Below are 27,328 nucleotides of genomic sequence, written 5' to 3'. Positions count from 1 at the left end.
GATGCGATGAACCCTCTACAACAAGTGGGGAAACAGTCCCGTGAGACCTGGGAACTGCTGAAGGCTCTTGATGAAACAACGTCCCCTTTATCATGTTAAAAATGTCAATTAGATGCAATTGAGAGAAACGACTGATTAATAGACACAACCGATGCATAACGAACTTAATGCATCGGTATAATGGTTAGTTTGAGTAGTTTATGTGTGATCATCTTATTATGAGTGCAAAAGATGTGACGAACCCTCTACAACAAGAGGGAAAGCAGTCTCGTGAGACCTAGGAACTGCTCAAGGAACTTGATCAAGCTACGCCCCTACCATTAAGTTGAAAATGACAATTAGATGCAATTGAGATAACTGGCTCACTCATAGACACAACCAATGCATGGCCAACATGATGCATTTGTATAATAGTTAATTTGAGGAGTTTATGTGTAATCATCTAATTATGATTGCAAAAGATGCGATGAACCCTCTATAACAAGAGAGGAAACAGTCCCGTGAGACATGGGAACTGCTCAAAGAACTTGATGAAGCTCTGTCCCTACCATGAAATTGAAAATGTCAATTAGATGCTGGTTGACTGTTAGACACAACCAATGCATGACCAACATGATGCATCGGTATAATGTTCAGTTTTAAGAATTTATGTGTGACCATTTAACTATGAGCGCAAAAGATGCGATGAACCCTGTACAACAGAAGGGGAAACATTCCCGCGAGACTTGGGAATTGCTATAAGAACTTGCTGAAGCAGTGACCCTACCACGAAATTGAAAATATAAATTAGATGTAATTAAAATAGCTTGCTGACTCATAGACACAACCAATGCATGGCCAACTTGATGCATTGGTATGATAGTCACTTTTAGGAGTTTATGTGTGATATCTCATTAGGAGCATAAAAGATCCGATGAACCTTCTACAACAGGAGAGGAAACAGTCCCGTGAGACCTGGGAACTGTTCAAGGAACTTGATGAAGCAATGCCCCAACCATCAAGTTGAAAATGTTAATTAGATGCAATTGAAATAAAAGGTCGACTAGTAGACACAACCAATGCGTGACCAACTTGATGCATCAGTATAATGGTCAATTTTAAGAGTTTGTGTGATCATCTATATATGAACGCAAAAGTGGCGATGAACCCTCTACAACAATAGATGAAACAGTCCTCGTAAGACCTGGGAATTGCTCAAGGATGTTGATGAAGCAACGTCTCCTCCATCAAGTTAAAAATCTCAATTAGATGCAATTGAAGTAAGTGGCCGACTAATAGATACAACCAATGCACGGCCAACTTGATGCATCTCTGTAATGGTCAGTTTTAGAAGTTTATGTGTGATCATCTCGTTAGAAGTGCAAAGATCTGATGAAACCTTTACAACAAAAGAGGAAACAGTTCCGTGAGACCTCGGAACTGCTCAAGGAACTTGATAAAGCTATGTCCCTATCATCAAGTTGAAAATGTCAATTAGATGCAATTGAGATAACTGATTGACTCATAGACACAACCAATGCATGGCCAATTTGATGCATCGGTATAATGGTCAGTTTTAGAAGATTATGTGTGATCATCTTATTACGCTTACAAAAGATGCGATGAACCCTCTACAACAAGTGGGGAAACAGTCCCGTGAGACCTGGGAACTGCTGAAGGCTCTTGATGAAACAACGTCCCCTTTATCATGTTAAAAATGTCAATTAGATGCAATTGAGAGAAACGACTGACTAATAGACACAACCGATGCATAACGAACTTAATACATCGGTATATTGGTCAGTTTGAGTAGTTTATTTTATGTGTGATCATCTTATTATGAGTGCAAAAGATGTGACGAACCCTCTACAACAAGAGGGGAAGCAGTCTCGTGAGACCTAGGAACTGCTCAAGGAACTTGATCAAGCTATGCCCCTACCATTAAGTTGAAAATGACAATTAGATGCAATTGAGATAATAGGCTCACTGATAGACACAACCAATGCATGACCAACTTGATGCATCGGTATAATGGTCTGTTTGAGGAGTTTTTGTGTGATCATTTACTTATGATTGCAAAAGATGCGATGAACCCTCTACAACAAGAGAGGAAACATTCCCGTGAGACCTGGGAATTGTTCAAGCTTCTTGATGAAGCAACGTCCCTTCCATCAAGTTAAAATTGTCAACTAGATGCAATTGAAATAATTGGCGGACTAATGGACACAACCAATGCATGGCCAACATGATGCATTTGTATAATGGTTAATTTGAGGAGTTTATGTGTAATCATCTAATTATGATTGCAAAAGATGCGATGAACCCTCTATAACAAGAGAGGAAACAGTCCCGTGAGACTTGGGAACTGCTCAAAGAACTTGATGAAGCTCTGTCCCTACCATGAAATTGAAAATGTCAATTAGATGCTGGTTGACTGTTAGACACAACCAATGCATGACCAACATGATGCATCGGTATAATGGTCAGTTTTAAGAATTTATGTGTGATCATTTAACTATGAGCGCAAAAGATGCGATGAACCCTGTACAACAGAAGGGGAAACATTCCCGCGAGACCTGGGAATTGCTATAAGAACTTGCTGAAGCAGTGACCCTACCACGAAATTGAAAATATAAATTAGATGTAATTGCAATAGCTTGCTGACTCATAGACACAACCAATGCATGGCCAACTTGATGCATTGGTATAATAGTCACTTTTAGGAGTTTATGTGTGATATCTCATTAGGAGCATAAAAGATCCGATGAACCTTATACAACAAGAGAGGAAACAGTCCCGTGAGACCTGGGAACTGTTCAAGGAACTTGATGAAGCAATGCCCCAACCATCAAGTTGAAAATGTTAATTAGATGCAATTGAAATAAATGGTCGACTAGTAGACACAACCAATGCATGACCAACTTGATGCATCGGTATAATGGTCAATTTTAAGAGTTTGTGTGATCATGTAAATATGAACGCAAAAGTGGCGATGAACCCTCTACAACAATAGAGGAAACAGTCCCCGTAAGACCTGGGAATTGCTCGAGGATGTTGATGAAGCAACGTCTCCTCCATCAAGTTAAAAATCTCAATTAGATGCAATTGAAATAAGTGGCCGACTAACAGATACAACCAATGCACGGCCAACTTGATGCATCTGTGTAATGGTCAGTTTTAGAAGTTTATGTGTGATCATCTCGTTAGAAGCGCAAAGATCTGATGAAACCTTTACAACAAAAGAGGAAACAGTTCCGTGAGACCTCGGAACTGCTCAAGGAACTTGAGAAAGCTATGTCCCTATCATCAAGGAAAATGTCAATTAGATGCAATTGAGATAACTGCCTGACTCATAGACACAACCAATGCATGGCCAATTTGATGCATCGGTATAATGGTCAGTTTTAGAAGATTATGTGTGATCATCTAATTACGCTTACAAAAGATGCGATGAACCCTCTACAACAAGTGGGGAAACAGTCCCGTGAGGCCTGGGAACTGCTGAAGGCTCTTGATGAAGCAACGTCCCCTTTATCATGTTAAAAATGTCAATTAGATGCAATTGAGAGAAACGACTGACTAATAGACACAACCGATGCATAACGAACTTAATGCATCGGTATAATGGTCAGTTTGAGTAGTTTATTTTATGTGTGATCATCTTATTATGAGCGCAAAAGATGTGACGAACCCTCTACAACAAGAGGGGAAGCAGTCTCGTGAGACCTAGGAACTGCTCAAGGAACTTGATCAAGCTACGCCCCTACCATTAAGTTGAAAATGACAATTAGATGCAATTGAGATAACAGGCTCACTGATAGACACAACCAATGCATGACCAACTTGATGCATCGGTATAATGGTCTGTTTGAGGAGTTTTTGTGTGATCATTTACTTATGATTGCAAAAGATGCGATGAACCCTCTACAACAAGAGAGGAAACATTCCCGTGAGACCTGGGAATTGTTCAAGCTTCTTGATGAAGCAACGTCCCTTCCATCAAGTTAAAATTGTCAACTAGATGCAATTGAAATAATTGGCGGACTAATGGACACAACCAATGCATGGCCAGCATGATGCATTTGTATAATGGTTAATTTGAGGAGTTTATGTGTAATCATCTAATTATGATTGCAAAAGATGTGATGAACCCTCTATAACAAGAGAGGAAACAGTCCCGTGAGACCTGGGAACTGCTCAAAGAACTTGATGAAGCTCTGTCCCTACCATGAAATTGAAAATGTCAATTAGATGCTGGTTGACTGTTAGACACAACCAATGCATGACCAACATGATGCATCGGTATAATGGTCAGTTTTAAGAATTTATGTGTGATCATTTAACTATGAGCGCAAAAGATGCGATGAACCCTGTACAACAGAAGGGGAAACATTCCCGCGAGACCTGGGAATTGCTATAAGAACTTGCTGAAGCAGTGACCCTACCACGAAATTAAAAATATAAATTAGATGTAATTGAAATAGCTTGCTGACTCATAGACACAACCAATGCATGGCCAACTTGATGCATTGGTATAATAGTCACTTTTAGGAGTTTATGTGTGATATCTCATTAGGAGCATAAAAGATCCGATGAACCTTCTACAACAAGAGAGGAAACAGTCCCGTGAGACCTGGGAACTGTTCAAGGAACTTGATGAAGCAATGCCCCAACCATCAAGTTGAAAATGTTAATTAGATGCAATTGAAATAAATGGTCGACTAGTAGACACAACCAATGCGTGACCAACTTGATGCATCGGTATAATGGTCAATTGTAGGAGTTTGTGTGATCATCTAAATATGAACGCAAAAGTGGCGATGAACCCTCTACAACAATAGAGGAAACAGTCCCCGTAAGACCTGGGAATTGCTCATTGATGTTGATGAAGCAACGTCTCCTCCATCAAGTTAAAAATCTCAATTAGATGCAATTGAAATAAGTGGCCGACTAATAGATACAATCAATGCACGACCAACTTGATGCATCTGTGTAATGGTCAGTTTTAGAAGTTTATGTGTGATCATCTCGTTAGAAGCGCAAAGATCTGATGAAACCTTTACAACAAAAGAGGAAACAGTTTCGTGAGACCTCGGAACTGCTCAAGGAACTTGATAAAGCTATGTCCTTATCATCAAGTTGAAAATGTCAATTAGATGCAATTGAGATAACTAGCTGACTCATAGACACAACCAATGCATGGCCAATTTGATACATCGGTATAATGGTCAGTTTTAGAAGATTATGTGTGATCATCTTATTACGCTTACAAAAGATGCGATGAACCCTCTACAACAAGTGGGGAAACAGTCCCGTGAGACCTGGGAACTGCTGAAGGCTCTTGATGAAACAACGTCCCCTTTATCATGTTAAAAATGTCAATTAGATGCAATTGAGAGAAACGACTGACTAATAGACACAACCGATGCATAACGAACTTAATGCATCGGTATAATGGTCAGTTTGAGTAGTTTATTTTATGTGTGATCATCTTATTATGAGCGCAAAAGATGTGACGAACCCTCTACAACAAGAGGGGAAGCAGTCTCGTGAGACCTAGGAACTGCTCAAGGAACTTGATCAAGCTACGCCCCTACCATTAAGTTGAAAATGACAATTAGATGCAATTGAGATAATAGGCTCACTGATAGACACAACCAATGCATGACCAACTTGATGCATCGGTATAATGGTCTGTTTGAGGAGTTTTTGTGTGATCATTTACTTATGATTGCAAAAATTGCGATGAACCCTCTACAACAAGAGAGGAAACATTCCCGTGAGACCTGGGAATTGTTCAAGCTTCTTGATGAAGCAACGTCCCTTCCATCAAGTTAAAATTGTCAACTAGATGCAATTGAAATAATTGGCGGACTAATGGACACAACCAATGCATGGCCAACATGATGCATTTGTATAATGGTTAATTTGAGGAGTTTATGTGTAATCATCTAATTATGATTGCAAAAGATGCGATGAACCCTCTATAACAAGAGAGGAAACAGTCCCGTGAGACCTGGGAACTGCTCAAAGAACTTGATGAAGCTCTGTCCCTGCCATGAAATTGAAAATGTCAATTAGATGCTGGTTGACTGTTAGACACAACCAATGCATGACCAACATGATGCATCAGTATAATGGTCAGTTTTAAGAATTTATGTGTGATCATTTAACTATGAGCGCAAAAGATGCGATGAACCCTGTACAACAGAAGGGGAAACATTCCCGCGAGACCTGGGAATTGCTATAAGAACTTGCTGAAGCAGTGACCCTACCACGAAATTGAAAATATAAATTAGATGTAATTGAAATAGCTTGCTGACTCATGGACACAACCAATGCATGGCCAACTTGATGCATTGGTATAATAGTCACTTTTAGGAGTTGAATTGCTATAAGAACTTGCTGAAGCAGTGACCCTACCACGAAATTGAAAATATAAATTAGATGTAATTGAAATAGCTTGCTGACTCATAGACACAACCAATGCATGGCCAACTTGATGCATTGGTATAATAGTCACTTTTAGGAGTTTATGTGTGATATCTCATTAGGAGCATAAAAGATCCGATGAACCTTCTACAACAAGAGAGGAAACAGTCCCGTGAGACCTGGGAACTGTTCAAGGAACTTGATGAAGCAATGCCCCAACCATCAAGTTGAAAATGTTAATTAGATGCAATTGAAATAAATGGTCGACTAGTAGACACAACCAATGCGTGACCAACTTGATGCATCGGTATAATGGTCAATTTTAAGAGTTTGTGTGATCATCTAAATATGAACGCAAAAGTGGCGATGAACCCTCTACAACAATAGAGGAAACAGTCCCCGTAAGACCTGGGAATTGCTCAAGGATGTTGATGAAGCAACGTCTCCTCCATCAAGTTAAAAATCTCAATTAGATGCAATTGAAATAAGTGGCCGACTAATAGATACAACCAATGCACGACCAACTTGATGCATCTGTGTAATGGTCAGTTTTAGAAGTTTATGTGTGATCATCTCGTTAGAAGCGCAAAGATCTGATGAAACCTTTACAACAAAAGAGGAAACAGTTCCGTGAGACCTCGAAATTGCTCAAGGAACTTGATAAAGCTATGTCCATATCATCAAGTTGAAAATGTCAATTAGATGTAATTGAGATAACTGACTGACTCATTGACACAACCAATGCATGGCCAAATTGATGCATCGGTATAATGGTCAGTTTTAGAAGATTATGTGTGATCATCTTATTACGCTCACAAAAGATGCGATGAACCCTCTACAACAAGTGGGGAAACAGTCCCGTGAGACCTGGGAACTGCTGAAGGCTCGTGATGAAACAACGTCCCCTTTATCATGTTAAAAATGTCAATTAGATGCAATTGAGAGAAACGACTGACTAATAGACACAACCGATGCATAACGAACTTAATGCATCGGTATAATGGTCAGTTTGAGTCGTTTATTTTATGTGTGATCATCTTATTATGAGCGCAAAAGATTTGACGAACCCTGTACAACAAGAGGGGAAGCAGTCTCGTGAGACCTAGGAACTGCTCAAGGAACTTGATCAAGCTACGCTCCTACCATTAAGTTGAAAATGACAATTAGATGCAATTGAGATAACAAGCTCACTGATAGACACAACCAATGCATGACCAACTTGATGCATCGGTATAATGGTCTGTTTGAGGAGTTTTTGTGTGATCATTTACTTATGATTGCAAAAGATGCGATGAACCCTCTACAACAAGAGAGGAAACATTCCCGTGAGACCTGGGAATTGTTCAAGCTTCTTTATGAAGCAACGTCCCTTCCATCAAGATAAAATTGTCAACTAGATGCAATTGAAATAATTGGCGGACTAATAGACACAACCAATGCATGGTCAAGATGATGCATTTGTAGAATGGTTAGTTTGAGGAGTTTATATGTAATCATCTAATTATGATTGCAAAAGATGCGATGAACCCTCTATAACAATAGAGGAAACAGTCCCGTGAGACCTGGGAACTGCTCAAGGTTCTTGATGAAGCAACGTCGATTCCATCAAGTTAAAATTGTCCATTACATGCAATTGAAATATATGGTCGACTGAAAGACAACCGATACATGGCCAACTTGGTCCATCGATATGATGGTCAATTTTAGGAGTTTATGTGTGATCATCTCATTAAGAGGGCAAAAGATCCGATTAACCCTTTACAACAAGAGAGGAAAGAGTCCCGTGAGACCTGAAAATGACAATTAGATGCAATTGAGATAACTGGCTCACTGATAGACACAACCAATGCATGGCCAACTTGATTCATTGGAATAATGGTCTGTTTGAGGAGTTTTTGTGTGATCATTTACTTATGATTGCAAAAGATGCGATGAACCCTTTACAACAAGAGAGGAAACAGTCCCGTGAGACCTGGGAATTGTTCAAGCTTCTTGATGAAGCAACGCCCCTTCCATCAAGTTAAAATTGTCAACTAGATGTAATTAAAATAATTGGCCGACTAATAGACACAACGAATGCATGGCCAACATGATGCATCTGTATAATGGTTTGTTTGATGAGTTTATGTGTAATCATCTAATTATGATTGCAAAAGATGCGATTAACCCTCTATAACAAGAGAGGAAACCGTCCCGTGAGACCTGGGAACTGCTCAAGGAATGTGATGAAGCTATGTTCTTACCATTAAGTTAAAAATGTCAATTAGATGCAATTGAGATAACTGGCTGACTATTAGACACAACCAATGCATCTCCAACTCGATGCATCAGTATAATGGTCAGTTTTAGGAGTTTATGTCTGATCATCTAATTATGAGCACAAAAGATGCGATGAACCCTCTTCAAGAAGAAGGGAAGCATTCCCGTGAGACTTGGGAACTGATCAAAGAACTTGTTTAAGCTCTGTCCCTACCATGAAATTGAAAATGTCAATTAGATGCTGGCTGACTGTTAGATACAACCAATGCATGACCAACATGATGCATCGGTATAATGGTCAGTTTTAAGAGTTTATGTGTCGTCATCTAACTATGAGCGCAAAAGATGCGATGAACCCTGTAGAACAGAAGGGGAAACATTCCTGTGAGACCTGGGAATTGCTATAGGAACTTGCTGAAGCTGTGTCCCTACCATGAAGTTGGAAATATAAGTTAGATGTAATTTAAATAACTGGCTGACTCATAGACACAACCAATGCATGGCCAACTTGATGCATTGGTATAGTAGTCACTTTTAGGAGTTTATGTGTGATATCTCATTAGGAGCATAAAAGATCCGATGAACCTTCTACAACAAGAGAGGAAATAGTCCCGTGAGACCTGGGAACTGTTCAAGGAACTTGATGAAGCAATGCCCCTACCATCAAGTTGAAAATGTTAATTAGATGCAATTGAAATAAATGGTCGACTAATGGATACAACCAATGCATGACCAACTTGATGCATCAGTATAATGGTCAATTTTAGGAGTTTGTGTGATCATCTAAATATGAACGCAACAGAGGCGATGAACCCTCTACAACAAGAGAGGAAACAGTCCCCGTAAGACCTGGGAATTGGTCATGGATCTTGATGAAGCAACGTCCCCTCCATCAAGTTAAAAATCTCAATTATATGCAATTGAAATAAATGACCGACTAATGGATACAACTAATGCATGACCAACTTGATGCATCGGTGTAATGGTCAGTTTTAGGAGTTTATGTGTGATCATCTCATTAGGAGCGCAAAAGATCTGATGAACCCTTTGCAACAAGAGAGGAAACAGTCCCGTGAGACCTCGAAACTACTCAAGGAACTTGATGAAGCTATGTCCCTATCATCAAGTTGAAAATGTCAATTATATGCAATTGAGATAACTGGCTAACTAATAGACACAACCAGTGCATGGCCAATTTGATGCATCGGTATATTAGTCAGTTTGAGGTGTTCATGTGTGATCATCTAATTATGAGCGCAAATGATGCAACGTTCCCTCCGTCAAGTTACAATTGTCAATTACATGCAATTGAAATAAATGGTCGACTGATAGACACAACCAATGCATGGTCAACTTGATGCATCAGTATAATAGTCACTTTTAGGAGTTTATGTGTGATCATCTCATTAGGAGCATAAAAGATCCGATGAACCCTCTATAACGAGAGAGGAAACAGGCCCGTGAGACTTGGAAACTGCTCAAGGAACTTGATGGAACTATGTACCTACCATCAAGTTGAAAATGTCAATTAAATGCAATTGAGATTACTGGCTTACTGATCGACACAACCAATGCATGTCCAACTTGATGCATCGGCATGATGGTCAGTTTTAAGAGTTTATGTGTGACTATGTCACACGGATACGGGTACGGGTACGCGGACACGACAAGTTTCAAAATTTTAGGATACGTGGACACGACGAATATTATATTCAAAAAAATTAAAAATGATAATAAAAAAAACATGAAATTAATAATTCACTCTTACAATTTCATAAATCAAAAGAAAGGAAGTCTCAAACATTAAACATAATAAAAAGATGACAAAGTATAAACATGTCTCATAATTCACTCTGAGACACTGTTTTTCCTTTGCTCGCCATACTACATTAAACATAATAAAAAGATGGAAAAAACATATAATGAACATAAAATTTATGAAATAAAACAATACAACAAACTGACAAAGTAGAAACATGCAGTCACAAAACATCAGCAGGAAGGCTGAAAACTTGTTCAAGAATGGTAAATGATCGTACTAAACCTTCATAGATAAAAAAGCAGAAGCAGTTCATTCATGTCTAAAAGAATTTTCAACTCATTCAATATCGTATATCTGTCATGTAGCCAAAAATATATGCATTTCACAATATATATGCATACTATCATGTCATAAACTTCTAAAATTAACATTTTATATGTTAATCCCATCTAGATTGGATGCTAGAATCATTGATTTCCGAGCAACAACTGAGTTCATCTATAATATCTAGCTGCGATCGACTATGTAGCTGAACCTGCTTATCTCACTTGATTTTTATTGTCACGTATTCATCTATCTAGCATCATCAACAGCAACGAAGGCAAAATCCCCAAATCGGCAAATCCCAAAATCAAACAAAAAAAAAGAAAATATCGCACATAGCATTGAAGAATAGGATCCATCCAATCTTCAAACCAAAACATCCCCAAATCGATAAGAAATACCCAATCTAAAAAATCCCCAAATGAAAGTTGAAACCCTAACTTCTAATATCGAAAAGAATAGAAAAAACACTTACCTCTCTATCGCCGACTGCCGCCGGACGCCACCGGATGTCGCCGTCGATCGCCGGAGGTCATCGCCGTCGCCTGCCATTGCCGAATTGTGTTGCCGCAGAAGTCGTCGAGGGTAAAGCGTACAAAGAAAACGAGGTTTAAAAAGAAAATCGGGTTATGAAAGTGGTTTTGATCGGGTCTGGGTCGTATCTAGCCGTATCCAAGTGTCGGGATCCACGTGTCGGCGTGTCGACGCCGGTACTTGACCCAAACTGCCGTATCCGTGTCACATGGATGTGTGATCATATAATTATGACAACAAAAGATGCGATGAACCCTGTACATCAAGAGGGGAAACAATCCTATGAGACTTGGAAACTGCTCAAGGCTCTTGATGAAGCAAGTCCCTTCCATCAAGTTAAAAATTGTCGATTAGATGCAACTGAAACAAATGGTCGAGTTAATAGACACAACCATTGCATGGCCAACTTGATGCATCGGTATATTAGTCAGTTTGAGGTGTTCATGTGTGATCATCTAATTATGAGCGCAAATGATGCGAAGAACCGTCTGCAACAAGAGGGAAAACAGTCCCGTGAGACCTGGGAACTGCTTAAGAAACTTGATGAAGCTATGTCCATACCATTAAGTTGAAAATGACAATTAGATGCAATTGAGATGACTGACTGATTGATATACACAACCAATGCATTGGTATGATGGTCAGTTTGAGGAGTTTATGTGTTATCATTTAATTATGATTGCAAAAGATGTGATGAACCCTCTACAACAATGGAGAAAACAGTCCCGTGTGACCTGGAAATTGCTCAAGGTTCTTGATGAACAATGTTCCCTCCATCAAGTTAAAATTGTCAATTTGGTGCATTTGAAATTAATGGTCGACTAATAGACACAACCAATGCATGGCCAACTTGATGCATCGGTATAATGTTTTATATGTGATCATCTAATTATGAGCACAAAAGATACGATGAACCCTCTACAATAAGAGGGGAAACATTTCCGTGAGACCTGGGAACTGCTCAAGGGACTTAATGAAGCTATGTCCCTACCATAAAATTGAAAATGTCAACTAGATACAATTGAGATAACTGACTTACTGATAGACACAACCAATGCATGGCCAACATGATGCATCGGTATAATGGTCAGTTTTTGGTGTTTATATGTGATCATCTAATTATGAGGGCAAAAGATGCGATGAATGCTCTACAACAAGAGGGGAAACAGTCCCATGAGACATGAGAACTGCTCAAGGAACTTGATGACACTATGTCCCTACCATGAAATTGAAAATGTCAATTAGATGCAATTGAAATAACTGGCTGACTGATAGACAAAACCAATGCATGGCCAACTTGATGCATCGGTATAATGGTCAGTTTGATGAGTTTATGCGTGATTATCTAATTATGATTGCAAAAGGTGCGATGAACCCTCTACAACAAGAGGGGAAACAGTCCCGTGTGACCTAGGAATTGCTCAAGGTTTTTGATGAACAAATGTCCCCTCCATTAAGTTAAAATTGTCAATTCGGTGCCATTGAAATTAATGGTCGACTAATGGACACAACCAATGCATGGGTAACTTGATGTCCCTTCCATCAAGTTAAAAGTTGTCGATTAGATGCAACTGAAACAAATGGTCGAGTTAACAGACAAAACCAATGCATGGCCAACTTGATGCATCGGTATATTGGTCAGTTTGAGGTGCTTATGTGTGATCATCTAATTATGAGGGCAAGAAATGTGTTGAACCCTCTTCAACAAAATGGGAAACAGTCCTGTGAGACCAGGGAACTGCTCAAGAAACTTGATGAAGCTACGCCCTTCCCATGAATTTGAAAATATCAATTAGATGCAATTGAGATAACTGGCTGACTGATAGACACAACCAATGCATAGCCAATTTGATGCATCGGTATAATGGTCAGTTTTAAGAGTTTATGTGTGATAATCTAATTATGAGCGTAAAAGATGTGTTAAACCCTCTACAACAAGAGGGGAAATAGTCCTGTCAGACCTGGGAATTGCTCAAGGAACTTGATGAAGCTATGTCCCGACCATGAAATTGAAAATGTCAATTAGATGCAATTGAGATAACTGGCTGACTGATAGACACAACACAATGCATGTACAACTTGATGCATCGATATAATGGTCAGTTTTATGAGTTTATGTGTGATCATCTAATTAACAGTGCAAAAGACGCGATGAACCCTCTACAAGAGGAGGGGAAACAGTCCCATGAGAGCTGGGAACCGCTCTAGGAACTTGATGAAGCAATGTCCCCTCCATGAAGTTAAAAATGTCAGTTAGATTCAATTGAAACAAATGGCCGATTAATAGACACAACCAATGCATGGCCTACTTGATGCATCGGTATAATGGTTAGTTTGAAGAGTTTATGTGTGATGATCTAATTATGAGCACAAAAGATGCGAGGAACCCTCTACAACAAGAGGGGAAACTGTTTCGTGAGACCTAAAAAGTGCTCAAGGAACTTGATGAAACTGTGTCCCTACCATCAAGTTGAAAATGTCAATTAGATGCAACTGAGATAACTGGCTGACTGTTAGACACAACCAATACATGGCCAACTTGATGCATCTGTGTAATGGTCAGTTTTAGGAGTTTACGTGTGAACATCTCATTAGGAGCGCAAAAGATCCGATTAACCCTCTACAACAAGAGAGGAAACATGCCCGTGAGACCTGGGAACTGCTCAAGGAACTTGATGAAGTTGTGCCCCTACCATCAAGTTGAAAATGTCAATTAGATGGAATTGAGATAACTGGCTCATTGATAGACACAACCAATTGATGAAGCTATGTCCATACCATCAAGTTGAAAATATCAATTAGATGCAATTGAAATAAATGGCTGATTGGTAGACATAAAGAATGTATGGCCAACTTGATGTATCAGTATAATGGTCAGTTTTATGAGTTTATGTGCTATCATCTCATTATTTGTGCAAAAATGCGATGAACCCTCTACAACAAAAGGGAAAATAGTCCCGTGAGACTTGAGAACTGTTCAAGGAACTTGATGAAGCTATGTCCTTATCATCAAGTTTAAAATGTCAATTAAATGCAATTGAGATAACTAGCTGACTGATTGACTCAACCAATGCACGACAAACTTGGTGAATTTGTATAATGGTCAGTTTTAGGAGGTATGTATGATCATCCCAAAATGAACGTAAAAGATGTGATGAAACCAATACAACATTAAGGGAAACAGTCCCGTGAAACCTGGGAACTACTCAAGGTTCTTGATGAAGCAACGTCTCCTCCATCAAGTTAAAAATGTCAATTAGATGCAATTAAAATAAATGGCTGATTGATAGACTCAATGAATGCATGGTTAACTTGATGCATCGGTATAATGGTTAGTTTTATGAGTTTATGTGTGATCATCTAATTATGAGCGCAAAAAATGCGATGAACCCTCTACAACAAGAGAGGATGCAGTCCCGTGAGACCTTGGAATTGCTCAAGGTTCTTGATGAAGCAACATCCCCTCCATCAAGTTAAAACTGTTAATTAGATGCAATTGGAATAAATGGCCTTCTAATAGACACAACAAATGCATGGCTTTATGTGTGATCATCTCATTATGAGCGCAAAAGATGCGATGAACCCTCTACAATAAAAGGGGAAACAGTCCCGTGAGACCTACGAACTGCTTAAGAAACTTGATGAAGCTATGTCCCTACCATCAAGTTGAAAATGTCAATTAGATGCAATTGAGATAACTGGCTGACTGATAGACACAACGAATGCATGTCCAACTTGATGCATCGACATAATGGTGAGTTTAAGAAGTTTATGTGTGATCATCTAATTATGAGCACAAAAGATGCGATGAACCCTTTACAACAAGTGAGGAAGCAGTTTCGTGAGACCTGGGAACTTCTATAGGTTCTTGATGAAGCAACGCCCCCTCCAAGTAAAAAATGTCAATTAGATGCAATTAAAATAAGGTCGATTAATAGACACAACCAATGCATGGGCAACTTGATGTATCTGTATAATGGTCAGTTTTTGGAGTTTATGTGTGGTCATCTAATTATGAGCGCAAAAGGCGCGATGAACCCTCTAGGACAAGAGGGGAAACAGTCCCGTATGACCTGGGAACTGCTCAAGGATCTTGATGAATCCACGTCCTGTCCGTCATGTTAAAAATGTCAATTGGATGTAATTGAAATAAATGACTGACAGATTGTCACAACCAATGCATGACCTACTTGATGCATCAGTATAATGGCCAGTTTTAAGAGGTTACGTGTGATCAAGTCATTATGAGCAATGTTATCACTGCCGTATCGTATTGTGTATCGGTCGGGCCGACCTATACGCCGTTTCGTAACGTATCGTAAATGTATCGTAATGTATCGTAATGTATCGTAAAATTAATTTTTTAATTTGTAAAAAACATTAAAAATTTATAAAAAATAGAAAAAAAATCAGAAAAATTCGAAAAAAATCCGAAAAAACTAGTAAAAATGATAAAAATTCAAGAAAAATGTATTTAAAAGAACATTCATCATTCATGTATATGGAGTATGAACTATGAAGTATGCATATGAACAAGACATTCCAAAATAAGAAATCAAACATTCAAAAAACAAAATAACATACTAAGCAACCTAAGAGTATTCAATTACATCACAATTCATAAGTTCAGAAGTCAAAACTCAAAACATATTGACATAGTTTTCAAAACTCAAAACAAAAAGCCTTGTCAATCGTCATTTGCATCATCATCTTCATTCTTCATCATCATCTTCATTTTCTTCATTAACTGCTTCTTCTATCCCCTCTGTTGCAAATGGAATGTCACCAACATTCCATTGCTCCCCCCAGCCTTTCTTTCATCAATAATCTCTGCTGCTCCTTCACCGTTCAAAAAATCAAGATCGTCCTCATCAAGTATTGCAGATGGTTTTTCTTCAACCCAAGAATCTAATATATCAAAATGGTTAGAGATTAAAATATATATTAGAATTTGCTATTTTGTATAACAAATGTTTACCTTTGTCTCAACTTCATATTATAATGAACGTAAACAAGGTCATTCAACCTTTTATGTTCCAGCCTATTCCTCTTCTTACTGTGGATGTGTTGAAATACACTCCAATTTCTTTCACATCCAGTTGCACTACATGTTTGGCTGAGGATTCTAATTGCAAGCTTCCTTAATTCTGGGCAATCAGGCCCAAACCTTTCCCACCACAAATCTAATAACAGATGGAAAGTAAAAATGTTGTCAGAATAAATATGTATAAAAATTAAAAGCTAAACAACAAAAAGTATAAAGTCTCTTTTTCTAATACCTGGACGCATAGTTGTCCTGCATCGAACTGCTGTGTCTCTTGCCATGGTACTAGATGCCGTATCATATTTGTTGATCGACATATGGATAGCGTTTTATTCTTTACTATCACTTACTAATACATCAATACAATCCAACATGCCATACTCGACCTCTCTGTCCTTCTTAAACGTGGGAAGATATCTAATAGCAGGATTTAGGTAGTAGGCTGTTGCATGAAGTGGGCGATGAAATTGTCCAGACCACCTTTCATCTATAATCTTTCATATAGGCATGTACAACTTCTTTTTTCCATTCATATTATCTCTAATGGCCTCCTTAGCTCTGTCCATAGACTCGCATAAATATCCAATAGAAGGTCTATCTTCACTATCAACTAATCTGAGGACTTTCACTAGAGGTACACAAATCTTCAATAAGTGCACACATGATTCCCAAAAGTCAGCATCGAAGATGGTATCCACAACTGTCGTAACCCTTCTTTTATAGGCATGTGGATATGCATCCCAATCATCACTTGAAAACATCTGCCTGAGAGAAGTTCTTTGCTTGACTATACCCTGCACAATCAAAACATTTGTTGCAAACCGTGTTTGTGCAGGTCGAATCAATTCAGCCCCATTTGTGAATTTCCTCATCAAATTCAAGACATAAGCATGATTATAAATAAACTTCGTGATTTCTTGGCATCTATGAACTGTCAACTTCATATCATCTCTTTCACCAAGATTCTGAAGCATAAGATTTACACAGTGAGCAGGACATTGACTTCAATAAAATGTCCCATATCGTGCTGCTAACATTTCACCTGCAGCTTTATAAGTTGCTGCATTATCAGTGATAAATTGTACGACATTTTCAGGCCCAATTTCTTCTATAACTTTATCAAAAATCCCAAACAACACATCAGCAGTCTTAGGAGTATCAGACAAATCAACAGATTTTAAGAGCATAGTACCAAGAGGGCAATATACAAGGAAGTTTACCGATGTTCTGTTCTTGATGTCTGTCCACCCATCTGCCATTACACTACATCCTGTAGCTTTCCAGTTCAATTTTAGTTTATCACAATATGTCTTCACATCTCTAACTATATTGTTGAGAATTTTACCTCGCAATTTATGAAAAGAGGGCATTTTATACCCTCGCCCTACACTAACAATCACTTCTGCTATAGGCTGATAATGATAAGAGTTTGCTGCATTGAAGGGAATGGATGCATCATAGAACCACCTTCCTAAGGTTTCATCTGCTGCTTCAATAATATCCTTTGATTGCATGGCTATACGAATCTCAGGCTGAGCACCAACAGCAATATAATTGGGAAAAAATTTTTGATCGAACCAAACATATTGCTCGACTTCATAGTAGGTACTCTACCACCACCAGTACGACCACTATGACTCCTGCCACGTTCTCGTGAAACTGAACTTATACTTGCACCTCTTCTTTTTTCTGGTTGCAGTTGCAGAAGAACCACCTCCACGCATGATGCCTTTCCCTTTAGTTGTTCCCAAACTGACACCAACATCTTCTTCTTCAAGCTGAACATCTTCACCTTCACTTTCTTCCTCTTCATGTGGGTCCCCATATCCTTCCTCTGCATCTTTCATTTCCTTTTCAATCCTACTTGCTTTCACTGCATCAAGAAGCTCCTGACACTGGTGCTTTACACACGCTGGCAATGGGTTCTCTTGGGAGCCATTGCATTCAGCCACATCGCTGTGTCTACCAGCTATATGGTGTTTAAAGCGAGAGATCCTTCCTGATATGATTTGCTTACAATAATTGCACTTACCTCTTAATCTATCTTTGGGATTCACCCTTGTACACCACTGCCATGCAGGATCCAACATTATATCTTCACAAAACAAGTAAAAACATACAAATAAATGTAGGAAATAAGACAAATGAACGATTCAACGGCAAAAATGAGTTATTTCTTACCTTCTTGGTGTTAAAAACCAAAAAACCCTCTTTCTCCAAGCTTCCCACCGTCCCAAGACTCCCCACAACGAGAAATAAAGCTTCTTCACCGGCAAATCTTGATGCAATGGAGAAAATCTCTCCCTCCCACGTCTCTAGCAGCGTTGAGAAACAAGAAAAGAGAGAGAGAGGAGCGTTCGTTTCAAAATAAGACGCAAAAAAAGGGGCCTGAGCCCCTTTTTTAATTTCACCCCCGTATCGTGCGATACAGGGGTGTATCGCACGTATCGTGCGATACAGTCACCATATCGCACGATACGTACGATACGTACGCGTATCGTATTTAAACAGTGTATCGTATAGGTTTTCTTGACCTATACGATACGTATCGTACGATACGCGTCCGTATCGTACGATACAAATAACATTGATTATGAGTGTATAAGATGTGATGAATCCTATACAACAAGAGAGGAAACTGTCCCATGAGACCTGAGAACTGCTTAAGGATCTTGTTGAAACATCGGCCCTTCCATCGAGTTAAAAAGGTCAATTAGTTGCGATTGAAATAATTGGCTAACCGATAGACACAACCATTGCATCACCAACTTAATGCATCGGTATAATCGTTAGTTTTAAGAGTTTATGTGTCATTATCTCATTATGAACGCAAAATATGCGATGAAACCCTCTACAACAAGAGGGGAAACAGTCCCAAGAGACCTGGGTACTGCTCAAGGAACTTGATGAAGCAATGTTCCCTTCATCAAGTTGAAAATGTCAATTAGATGCAATTGAAACAAATGATCGAATAATAGACATGATGCATCGGTATAATGGTTAGCTTGAGGAGTTTATGTGTGATCATCTAATTATGAGCGCAAAAGATGCGATGAACCCTCTACAACAAGAGGGGAAACAGTCCCAAGAGACCTGGGTACTGCTCAAGGAACTTGATGAAGCTACGTCTTTACCATGAAATTGAAAATGTCAATTAGATGCAATGGAGGTAATTAGCTGACTGATTGATGCAACCAATGCATGACCTACTTGATATATCGATTTAATGGTCAGTTTTAAGAGTTTACGTGTGATCATCTGATTATGAGCACAAAAGATGCAATGAACCCTCTACAACAGGAGGGGAAATAGTCCCGTGAGACTTAGGAACTATCTGGGTCTCTTCATCAAGTTAAAAATTTCAATTATATGCAATTGAAACTGTTGAAATATGTGGTATTTGGGTCTCTTATCTGGGTCTAGATTTGGACCCAATCCAGTGTGTGGTTATGACCCTACTTAACCTCTGTAAACCCTAATTATTAGTGTGTGAATGAAAGTTTATGAGATAGAGTGTCTGGTCGCTAGTGGGCAGCAGTCCTCCTCCTCCGTGGTTTTCCACGTTACATCTGTGTGGGTTCATCGTTTTACTCGTTTTTACCGTTTCTTCATGGGTATTAGAGCCAAATCGGTTCTGATCTTTCTACTGTGCTCATGGTGAAGGAAGATTTATGCTGTCATTGCTCGTGGTGAAGGAAGATTTATGCTGTCATTGTGAACGTCCCGCCCCTGCCTGTTTTGCCGTGAAGTTCCGGCATCGCCCAATGGCCAAAGTGATTCTGGTTGTACTGTTCACTCTGGACCGGATCTCACTGCTGTCCAGATCGCCCGTTCCTTCCCGTGTGTTCCTGTGCATCGACAGTGGAGCGATGTCGCTGGGCCTTGCTGCTCCATCTAGCATCGTCATCGCCGCCCGTGCTCCCAGCATCACCGCTTAGCATTGCCCGACGTGTGTGGGACCCTGCGTGCCGCTGCACTCTGCGCCTTTGACATTGTCCCCGACGGTGCTTTCGGCCGTTGGCTCCAGCGTTGTCGCCTTTGCTTCCTGTCGCCCTGTTTCTGCCGCCGTGAAGTTCTGGCGTCACCTACTGCATCGCTAGACGCTGCCTGTTCTGGTGTTGACGTTCTCCATCGCCCGACACTCTGCTGCCTGCATCGCCTGCTACCCAGTTCCCTGCGGCAGTGTTTGAGCAATAGTTCAGCTCTCTGTCGCTGTTCTCTGGCACTGAAGTCTAGCTGCTGCACAACGTTGCTGCCTTGCTGCTCGCCCGACGGTCTCTGTTGCCACCCGCATCGCTGCCATCTTAGCCGTTGGTTTCTGGCGTCGCCTTGCACTTGGAACGCCCCTAGCTTGCCGCTGCGCCGCTCGTGTAGGTGTCGCCGTCCGCTGTCGCCTAGCTTGTCTTCTTCTACCGTTGGTTCTTTGGGCCGTGCCAGGGGACGCCTGCCACTGTCTTGCCTGCCGCAGCCCTGTCTCTCTGCAATATTGATTTGTGGTCATGGCTGAATCATCCTCCTCTACTGTGAACACTGGTCAGACTGAGGTTGGGGGGTGTTAGAACTGAAAATATACCTGTTCAGGCCACCACTATTCGCCTTACCAAAGAGAACTACCTCCAATGGTCCGCTGCTATGACTATGGGGATTGCAGGTCGAGGTAGAATTGCGTATATAAACAGGAGGAAGATTGAACCGGCAGAGACTAATGTTACTTGGGACACGCGGTTTGTTGAGGACAACCAAGTTAAGACTTGGATTGTCCCCTCATTCTTCGCAAGAGGACTGCGTGGGATATGTGGGTTATACTTGAGCAGATGTATGGCCAAAAGAAGAAAATTGTTCGGGTGTATCAGTTGATGAAGGATGTCTATTCTCTACGACAAGGTGATCACTCTGTAACAGATTTGTATGCCACTTTGAAATCTAAGTGGAAGGAACTTGACTACTACTCTGATGACACTTGGGATTGTCCTCAAGATCAAGTGCGTTATTTAGCCAAAGAATGGGAGAATAGGGTATTCCTATTTTTAGCAGGGTTGAATGATGATTTTGAAGGTATAAAGAGTTAAATCCTTAATTCTGACAGGCTACCTAGTATTGAAGATGTTTACTCTCGAGTAGAGGCTGAAGAGCAATGACGCCTTGTTATTACTAGAAAAAAAAGGGATTACATCTCGTATAATGAGAGGTCTGCCCTTGTTAGCCGTGGTCCTGTAGGAGCTGCCCGACCTCATCGCAAATGCACTCACTGCAAGAAGACGCAGTGGATTTTTGTTGGGACCTCCATCCTGAAAAGAAGAATAGTCGTGGGAAACCTTCCAGTGAAAAAAAATCTACTTCTGATGCTACTAACTCTAGTGGAGGGAAAGCCTCTATCTCAGCTGAACAGATTCGTGAGCTTCGTGCTTATCTAAGTTAGATTGATGTTGGTCGGGCAGAAGTGTCCGATGATGTGAAGGTTAACCATACTCTGGTCATTTCTGGTGAAAAAGGTAATTCTTGTATGGGAGAATGGATTGTTGAGAGTGGTGCTACCCAGTTCTTGAATTCTCTATAAGATGGAGAACAAGGTTCAAAATTCAGTATTTATGCAAATGGCAGACTGTTGTGAGATTCATTTGGAAAAGCAAGAAAATGATGCTTATATGTTGATGAAGGTTTAGCAAAAGGGATAATTAGTTCAGTTCTCGACCCGATCAGTGACAGCTCGTTGATTTCTGCTTGCTTGTCTTCCACTCATCTGAGGTTAGAATTCAGTAAGAGGAGGTTCCTGCTACTGCAGGGGCCTCTTTTCATCCATGTATATTTTACGATGCATGCTGTTATCTTTTATTATTTCTGTTGTTACTACACAACAAAGGCTTCTTTGAGAATGTTATGGAAAACTTGTTTTCAGATTAGTTAAATTAAGGCTTATTTCAATCTTATTTTCAGATTCGTTATTGGTCTTGAATTTCTTGATGTTATTGAAATATTGAATGTTGTTGCTGCAGGTAAGGCCTAGCAGGATTATGAGCTAGAAGATGAACAGTAACGTACATATATATATATATATATTGAAATGTTGAATGTTGTTGCTGCAGGTAAGGCCTAACAGGATTATGAGCTAGAAGATGTATATATATATATATATATATATATATATATATATATATATATGCTGAGACGTGATATAGCAAAGGTTTTATGTAGATGTCATATTTTTGTGTAAATAATTTTTCTTTATATCTGTGTACTTTAATTAATTCCAGTTGGGATTAGGTTGTTATAAAGAGTTCATTCACAAATCAAAGTTGGTGCGTGACTGCAAAATTGCCCGCCGTGTTCCACTACTTGTTGGATGATCCACAGGAGAAGTTATGGCCGTTGTGACTTCAGCAATAGAATTTGAGGATCATCTTTACTTGGGCATTAGCTGACTGGGGTAAGGGTGCATTTACACAGACATTTCTCGTTGGAATCCAGTGGGTGATGCGGCACGGTCCTTAGTTGACAGCACACCGTTGCCACCACCGATTCCCCTGATGAGATATTATCCAAATTCATATAGTTTAATATGCTTCAATGGATTTGGTCCAACTGGTGAGTGGCAGCGGCAGGATGGACAAATGTCACGGGGTGAGTGACTCGGTGTGCAAAGAGAAATTCCACAACAGTGCTTCTCTGTGTTCTTCAATATCCTTCTTCATCAAGTCCCCAAAGTGATGCCATGATGCTGAGAATAGGTGTTAGTGATATATTTTTATTTCAGAAACCTCCTTTTCAAGGAAGGGAAAAGGAGAAAAAGGAAAACAGCCCTTTATGCCTCTAAAAGCAACTCTTTTTGGCAGATAGTTGAAAACGCCCAAGAAACTTCTGATGGTCTTGGCCACGTCTTCCTGCAGTGGGTTAGAATTATTGTTTCCTACTTTCGCTCGTTTAAGATATCTGAGATACCAACAGGCAGTGCCGTCGAACAACGAAGGATTTCTCTCAATTCAAAAAAGGTCCATGAAAAATTTTTATTAGTTTGCGAAGAGTCATTAACTCTGGATAGAAACATAGGAAAATGATGCGAGTTCTGTGGCCACTTTCTCAATGAAAACCACTGGTATGGCTAGACAAATCAGTTAAAGCTTGTACTTCCAGAACATGATGAAATCCTTCAGTGACGGTATCTTCTAGTTTGCAGAACGAGTGTCCTCCATGAATCTTTTTTAAGCTCAGCCGAGAAAGTACCATCTTCGTGATTTACGTAAAATCTATCCTTTAAACCTTCTTGTGCACATCCTGATTCCTAACTGCAGATTTGTAGCTCCGTCAAGCCTGTAACCTGTTAGTGTCTCACATTGCTTAAAAAGCCTTCATAAATATCTGAAATGAGTTTGACATGATGAATGTAGGAGAACTCTGAGCGCAAGGAGATTTCAGTACATATATAATTATAAATACATGCATGCTTGTATATCAGTATATGTGTGAGATCCACAGCAGAGAGCACACGTCTGATACCTTAGTTGCATACAAGGTCTGAGTAAAATCCTATAGTCCGCCGTTGACAGTTCTGCACGCTAAGGAGCTCGACATCGAATACCTCGAACTGTTTAGAACTAAAGAATGTAGAAGGACCAACCTGAGACCAGCAAAGGCACAAGTCTTAGGCAAAATTAGAAGACCAGACCTCTTGATTGAAAGATCAGTTAAATACATGTTAAATAGCAGCGATGTCTGGCATTGTCACCATGATACTTGGAACAGGTTCTATAAGAGGACAAAAACAAGTTCAAATCATTTTGCAGTTTCACAAGTAAGACAGGTTTAGGTAGTAAAATGTGACGAGTTTCAGAAAAAGCATGACTTGGAAATGATAGGCAGATTTTGATTACGTTGTTAAATTTCACGAACTATACAAATTTATATATCACACTAGACAAAGCAGATCTGAAAAACATTTTGGTAAACCATGGGCTGCACGTCCAGAAATGAATCACACGCATCAAAGAAATGGATCATAAGGTGGTTGATGGTTATGAATGGATCATATTCAAATTTAAGTCAGATTCATGATTCTTGGAAATGGGCAATGACATATACCAAAAGAATACCAAGAGAAATTAACATTAACACCAAATAAAGACAACAAGCTGTTAAGGTAGGCAGGATATCGGCTGTCAGTCACCCACAACCTCAAGCAATTGAAGAAAATTAAATTGACAGGCAAAATGGAAGCAGCAGTTGGGAGTACAGATTATTGCGTCTTTTCACAAATTCCCGAAGAATATAGCCTTTTAAGGAATGTGGCCCACTGTTTACATACAATAATGTGTGTAACGAGAATAAAGACATTCGAGATGCTTAAGGCCTGGAATATGACAACTATGGTGGAACAGATGTAAATTCATCCCAGTAACAGTAAATAGAAACCAGCGGGAGAACAAAAGCGTAACTAGAAACATAAAAAAAAAATGCCAAAACTAAAGAAAACAAGACTCACAGGAGGACCGAGCTCTGGAGGGATGATTAACCTTCGCTTACCACCAGGCCTCATCTCTTTCAGACCTTCCTCAAACCCTGAAATTCATATTTTATCCAAAAAAAGACCAAATCAAAGTCATAAGTTACTAATACAAGCATGACACAGTCACCAACTTAAGATTGTGGTCTCATCTAACCTGGAACAAGGGCATTAGTGCCTAACCGGATCCTGGCAGGAGACCCCTGGGCATAAGTGCTATCAATCCGTCGACCTGATTCATTATAGCCAATGTAATGAAATATCACCTGCCATGGAGGAAATGTTAGGATACATTTGTCTCAGCCATCGATCACTGTGATTTGTGTCGCAGATGTTACAAACTGCAAAGATGAGAATGCATTTTTCCTCTACACTACAACAACAAAAATTTACAGAAACCCAACCAAACAGGGATAATTTACAATTATTACTGTTTTCCATGTCCTAGCCATGGTAGGGCATTATTTCTCCACTTGAGTAATAACTCGTCCTCTTTGAACAATATTTCTGAGTCAAGTACAGAATAAATTGGAATCATAGAAATGGACACCGCTTCCATAAAACTTGACATCAATCAAGCACATTACAAATCAACCACTGACATCAGGCATCACAGGCTCTCCAATAATAGACAGGATGGAGAAAAGCACTAGTGGCATCTACATGCATATTTGGAAATGAACAACCTAGAAGATGACAATACAGATATGCGATTCATGAAACAATGAAAAAAAAGGGAGCTTCATCTCCTTTTAATTTCTTTTATGTGAAAAATGACATGCATTTAAAATGTGCCGCTACGTTTTTTACCACAAGAGGGATGTAATGTAAATCTTGAAATGAATTCCTCAGCAGGAAAAACACACGTCTGATCAAATGGAATTTTCAACTCTACTTTAGGAGTAGGAAATCTAGCTTGCTTGCTTCTTTGAGCATATTCTTCCGATTGTACGTTCATTAACTCTTACATGAATCGTTTTAAGTTTCGATTGTCTTTCTCTGAATATGTTGTCAAGTGCACTTCATCCACGATCCATCTTGTGACTTAAATTTCAGCTAATTTGCCAAATCTGCTATTTCTAGTTGCCATTAACATGTTTTTCCATTTTATTCATCATGCACCAGTTCCCAAAACTAGGGCGATCAATTGGCAATGATTACCGACATGCTAATGAAGTATGTGGAAAATTCCAATAATCCACTTCCATTTCTATCAACGCTCAGGCTTATTTTGCTGCCATGTCTTATCTAACAAGAAATGCAGTAAATAGGAGAAGAATATGCAAAACATAAACCTGCTGGCCGAGCTTCGGGCAATCACCCTGTCCAACCACAATGTCCAAGTAAATCAACCCCGAGTCAGTTGTTACATATTGCTCAGGGGTCACAACTTTGACCTGAAATCCTGAACAATCGAACACTTGCAATTGATCAAACAGTTGAGGCAGTTCAAAACGACATCTTCACACGAAATAAGAGCACCCCAAGAAGTCACTGAATTGCCTGGTTCTAATAAGAATCTATACGGGCCAAGAAAAGAACTACAAGAAGCCACTGAATTGCCTACTTCAGTGAAACGCACACGGGCATGCAACAGCTAAGGGAAGGGAAAAGGGTGGTCACACATACCTTCTCTGACGAAGTTAGGAAAGCCTTTAGGCGCATTGTTTGCCGCTTGTATCTTCCTATTCTGCTCCAGCAACCGCTTCCCGTCGTAAGAAGTCTTCTTCACCTTCCCAGAAGCAGGGGATTCCCCATAACAGCCAAATGCAACCAAAGAGATCAAAATGAAATGCTTGCGAGTTACAGGATCGCCAAAACTCCCCTCCTTCCTTTCAATACGTGAAATCGTTGGTCTCGGCCATTTGAAGCGACCGTTAAATAAATCACGAAAACCAAGAGCCTGGCCTAAAAATGAATCCAAATCCAGCAGCAAACCCGCATTAATGTCTTTGCCTACTCGAGAGATCAAATGGCATGGTCGTCCAAGTTAAGATTTTTGAGAAAGCAAACCAATCAGCTACAGCAGGAAAAAGAAGAGAAAAAGAAACAGAGATTGTTTGTTCAATCCAAACGTGCGGATCTTATCGTGTGCGGTCGTTTACGCATTACAACGTGAAGGGACAGAGTGACATTGCACAGAGAGAGAGAGAGAGAGAGAGAGAGAGATTACATGGAAGCGTGAGCAGAGGATGCGATGGGAGCAACGAAGAAGAGAAGTTGATCGAGACCGCCGGAGTTGGTGCCATCATCAGAGAGCACAATCGGACCTTTCATTTGCAACGAGAGGCATATCCGCTCAATCGACCATTCCTTTCCTTTCCTTTCAGAAACGTTCATTTACAATCCAGATTTTCATTGATAATATCTAAAACAAGCCTGAAATCTGTTGATCCTCTAACGGAGGTCTGTTTCAAAGGAAATGTGAACAACTCCATGGACATTTTCATGAAACTTTCTATTCTCAATTTAGGCCTTTCTTCCGTTAAAATGTTTTTTC

At 39.8% G+C, this 27,328-nt stretch overlaps 1 protein-coding gene and 1 long non-coding RNA gene across 4 annotated transcripts in view; one reads left to right on the top strand and one right to left on the bottom strand.

Annotated features, from left to right (window-relative positions):
- The window catches only part of LOC116266289 (uncharacterized), a 28,352-nt gene extending 5,726 nt beyond the window's left edge, over positions 1-22,626 (top strand). The window contains exon 6 of the long non-coding RNA XR_007574999.1: positions 22,328-22,626. This is a non-coding gene — a long non-coding RNA (uncharacterized LOC116266289). The remainder of the gene's footprint in view (positions 1-22,327) is intronic.
- A 674-nt stretch (positions 22,627-23,300) lies between these two features.
- On the bottom strand, positions 23,301-27,141 carry LOC116266288 (peptidyl-prolyl cis-trans isomerase FKBP20-2, chloroplastic). 3 transcript variants are annotated; one of them, XM_031647434.2, is made up of 7 exons: positions 27,002-27,141; positions 26,458-26,736; positions 26,124-26,233; positions 24,986-25,094; positions 24,808-24,884; positions 23,826-23,946; positions 23,301-23,646 (listed from the first exon to the last, which is right to left on the bottom strand). In XM_031647434.2, the coding sequence occupies exons 1-6, from the start codon at positions 27,078-27,080 to the stop codon at positions 23,827-23,829; spliced, it is 774 nt and encodes a 257-aa protein (XP_031503294.1). In that variant the 5' UTR covers positions 27,081-27,141; the 3' UTR covers positions 23,301-23,646; position 23,826. The 3 variants fall into 3 exon arrangements, with proteins under 3 accessions (XP_031503294.1, XP_031503296.1, XP_031503297.1); XM_031647436.2 differs by having other exon boundaries at positions 23,301-23,639; XM_031647437.2 differs by having other exon boundaries at positions 23,301-23,614.
- Between the last annotated feature and the right edge of the window lie 187 nt (positions 27,142-27,328).

This window comes from Nymphaea colorata, chromosome 12, assembly GCF_008831285.2.
Source record: "Nymphaea colorata isolate Beijing-Zhang1983 chromosome 12, ASM883128v2, whole genome shotgun sequence".
NCBI lineage: Eukaryota > Viridiplantae > Streptophyta > Magnoliopsida > Nymphaeales > Nymphaeaceae > Nymphaea > Nymphaea colorata.
Note: the sequence above shows the minus strand (reverse complement) of the source record. Positions and strands in the feature narration are given on the sequence as shown.

What these genes read in the sequence shown, in the direction of transcription:
- LOC116266288 (XM_031647434.2), bottom strand. Translation starts at nt 27,080, where the DNA reads ATGATGGCACCAACTCCGGCGGTCTCGATCAACTTCTCTTCTTCGTTG. An exon ending in TCCTCTGCTCACGCTTCCAT is followed by an intron (nt 26,737 to 27,001) that starts GTAATCTCTCTC and finishes ATTCATTTTTAG; the next exon opens with GCCAGGCTCTTGGTTTTCGT. An exon ending in TCCTAACTTCGTCAGAGAAG is followed by an intron (nt 26,234 to 26,457) that starts GTATGTGTGACC and finishes TCGATTGTTCAG; the next exon opens with GATTTCAGGTCAAAGTTGTG.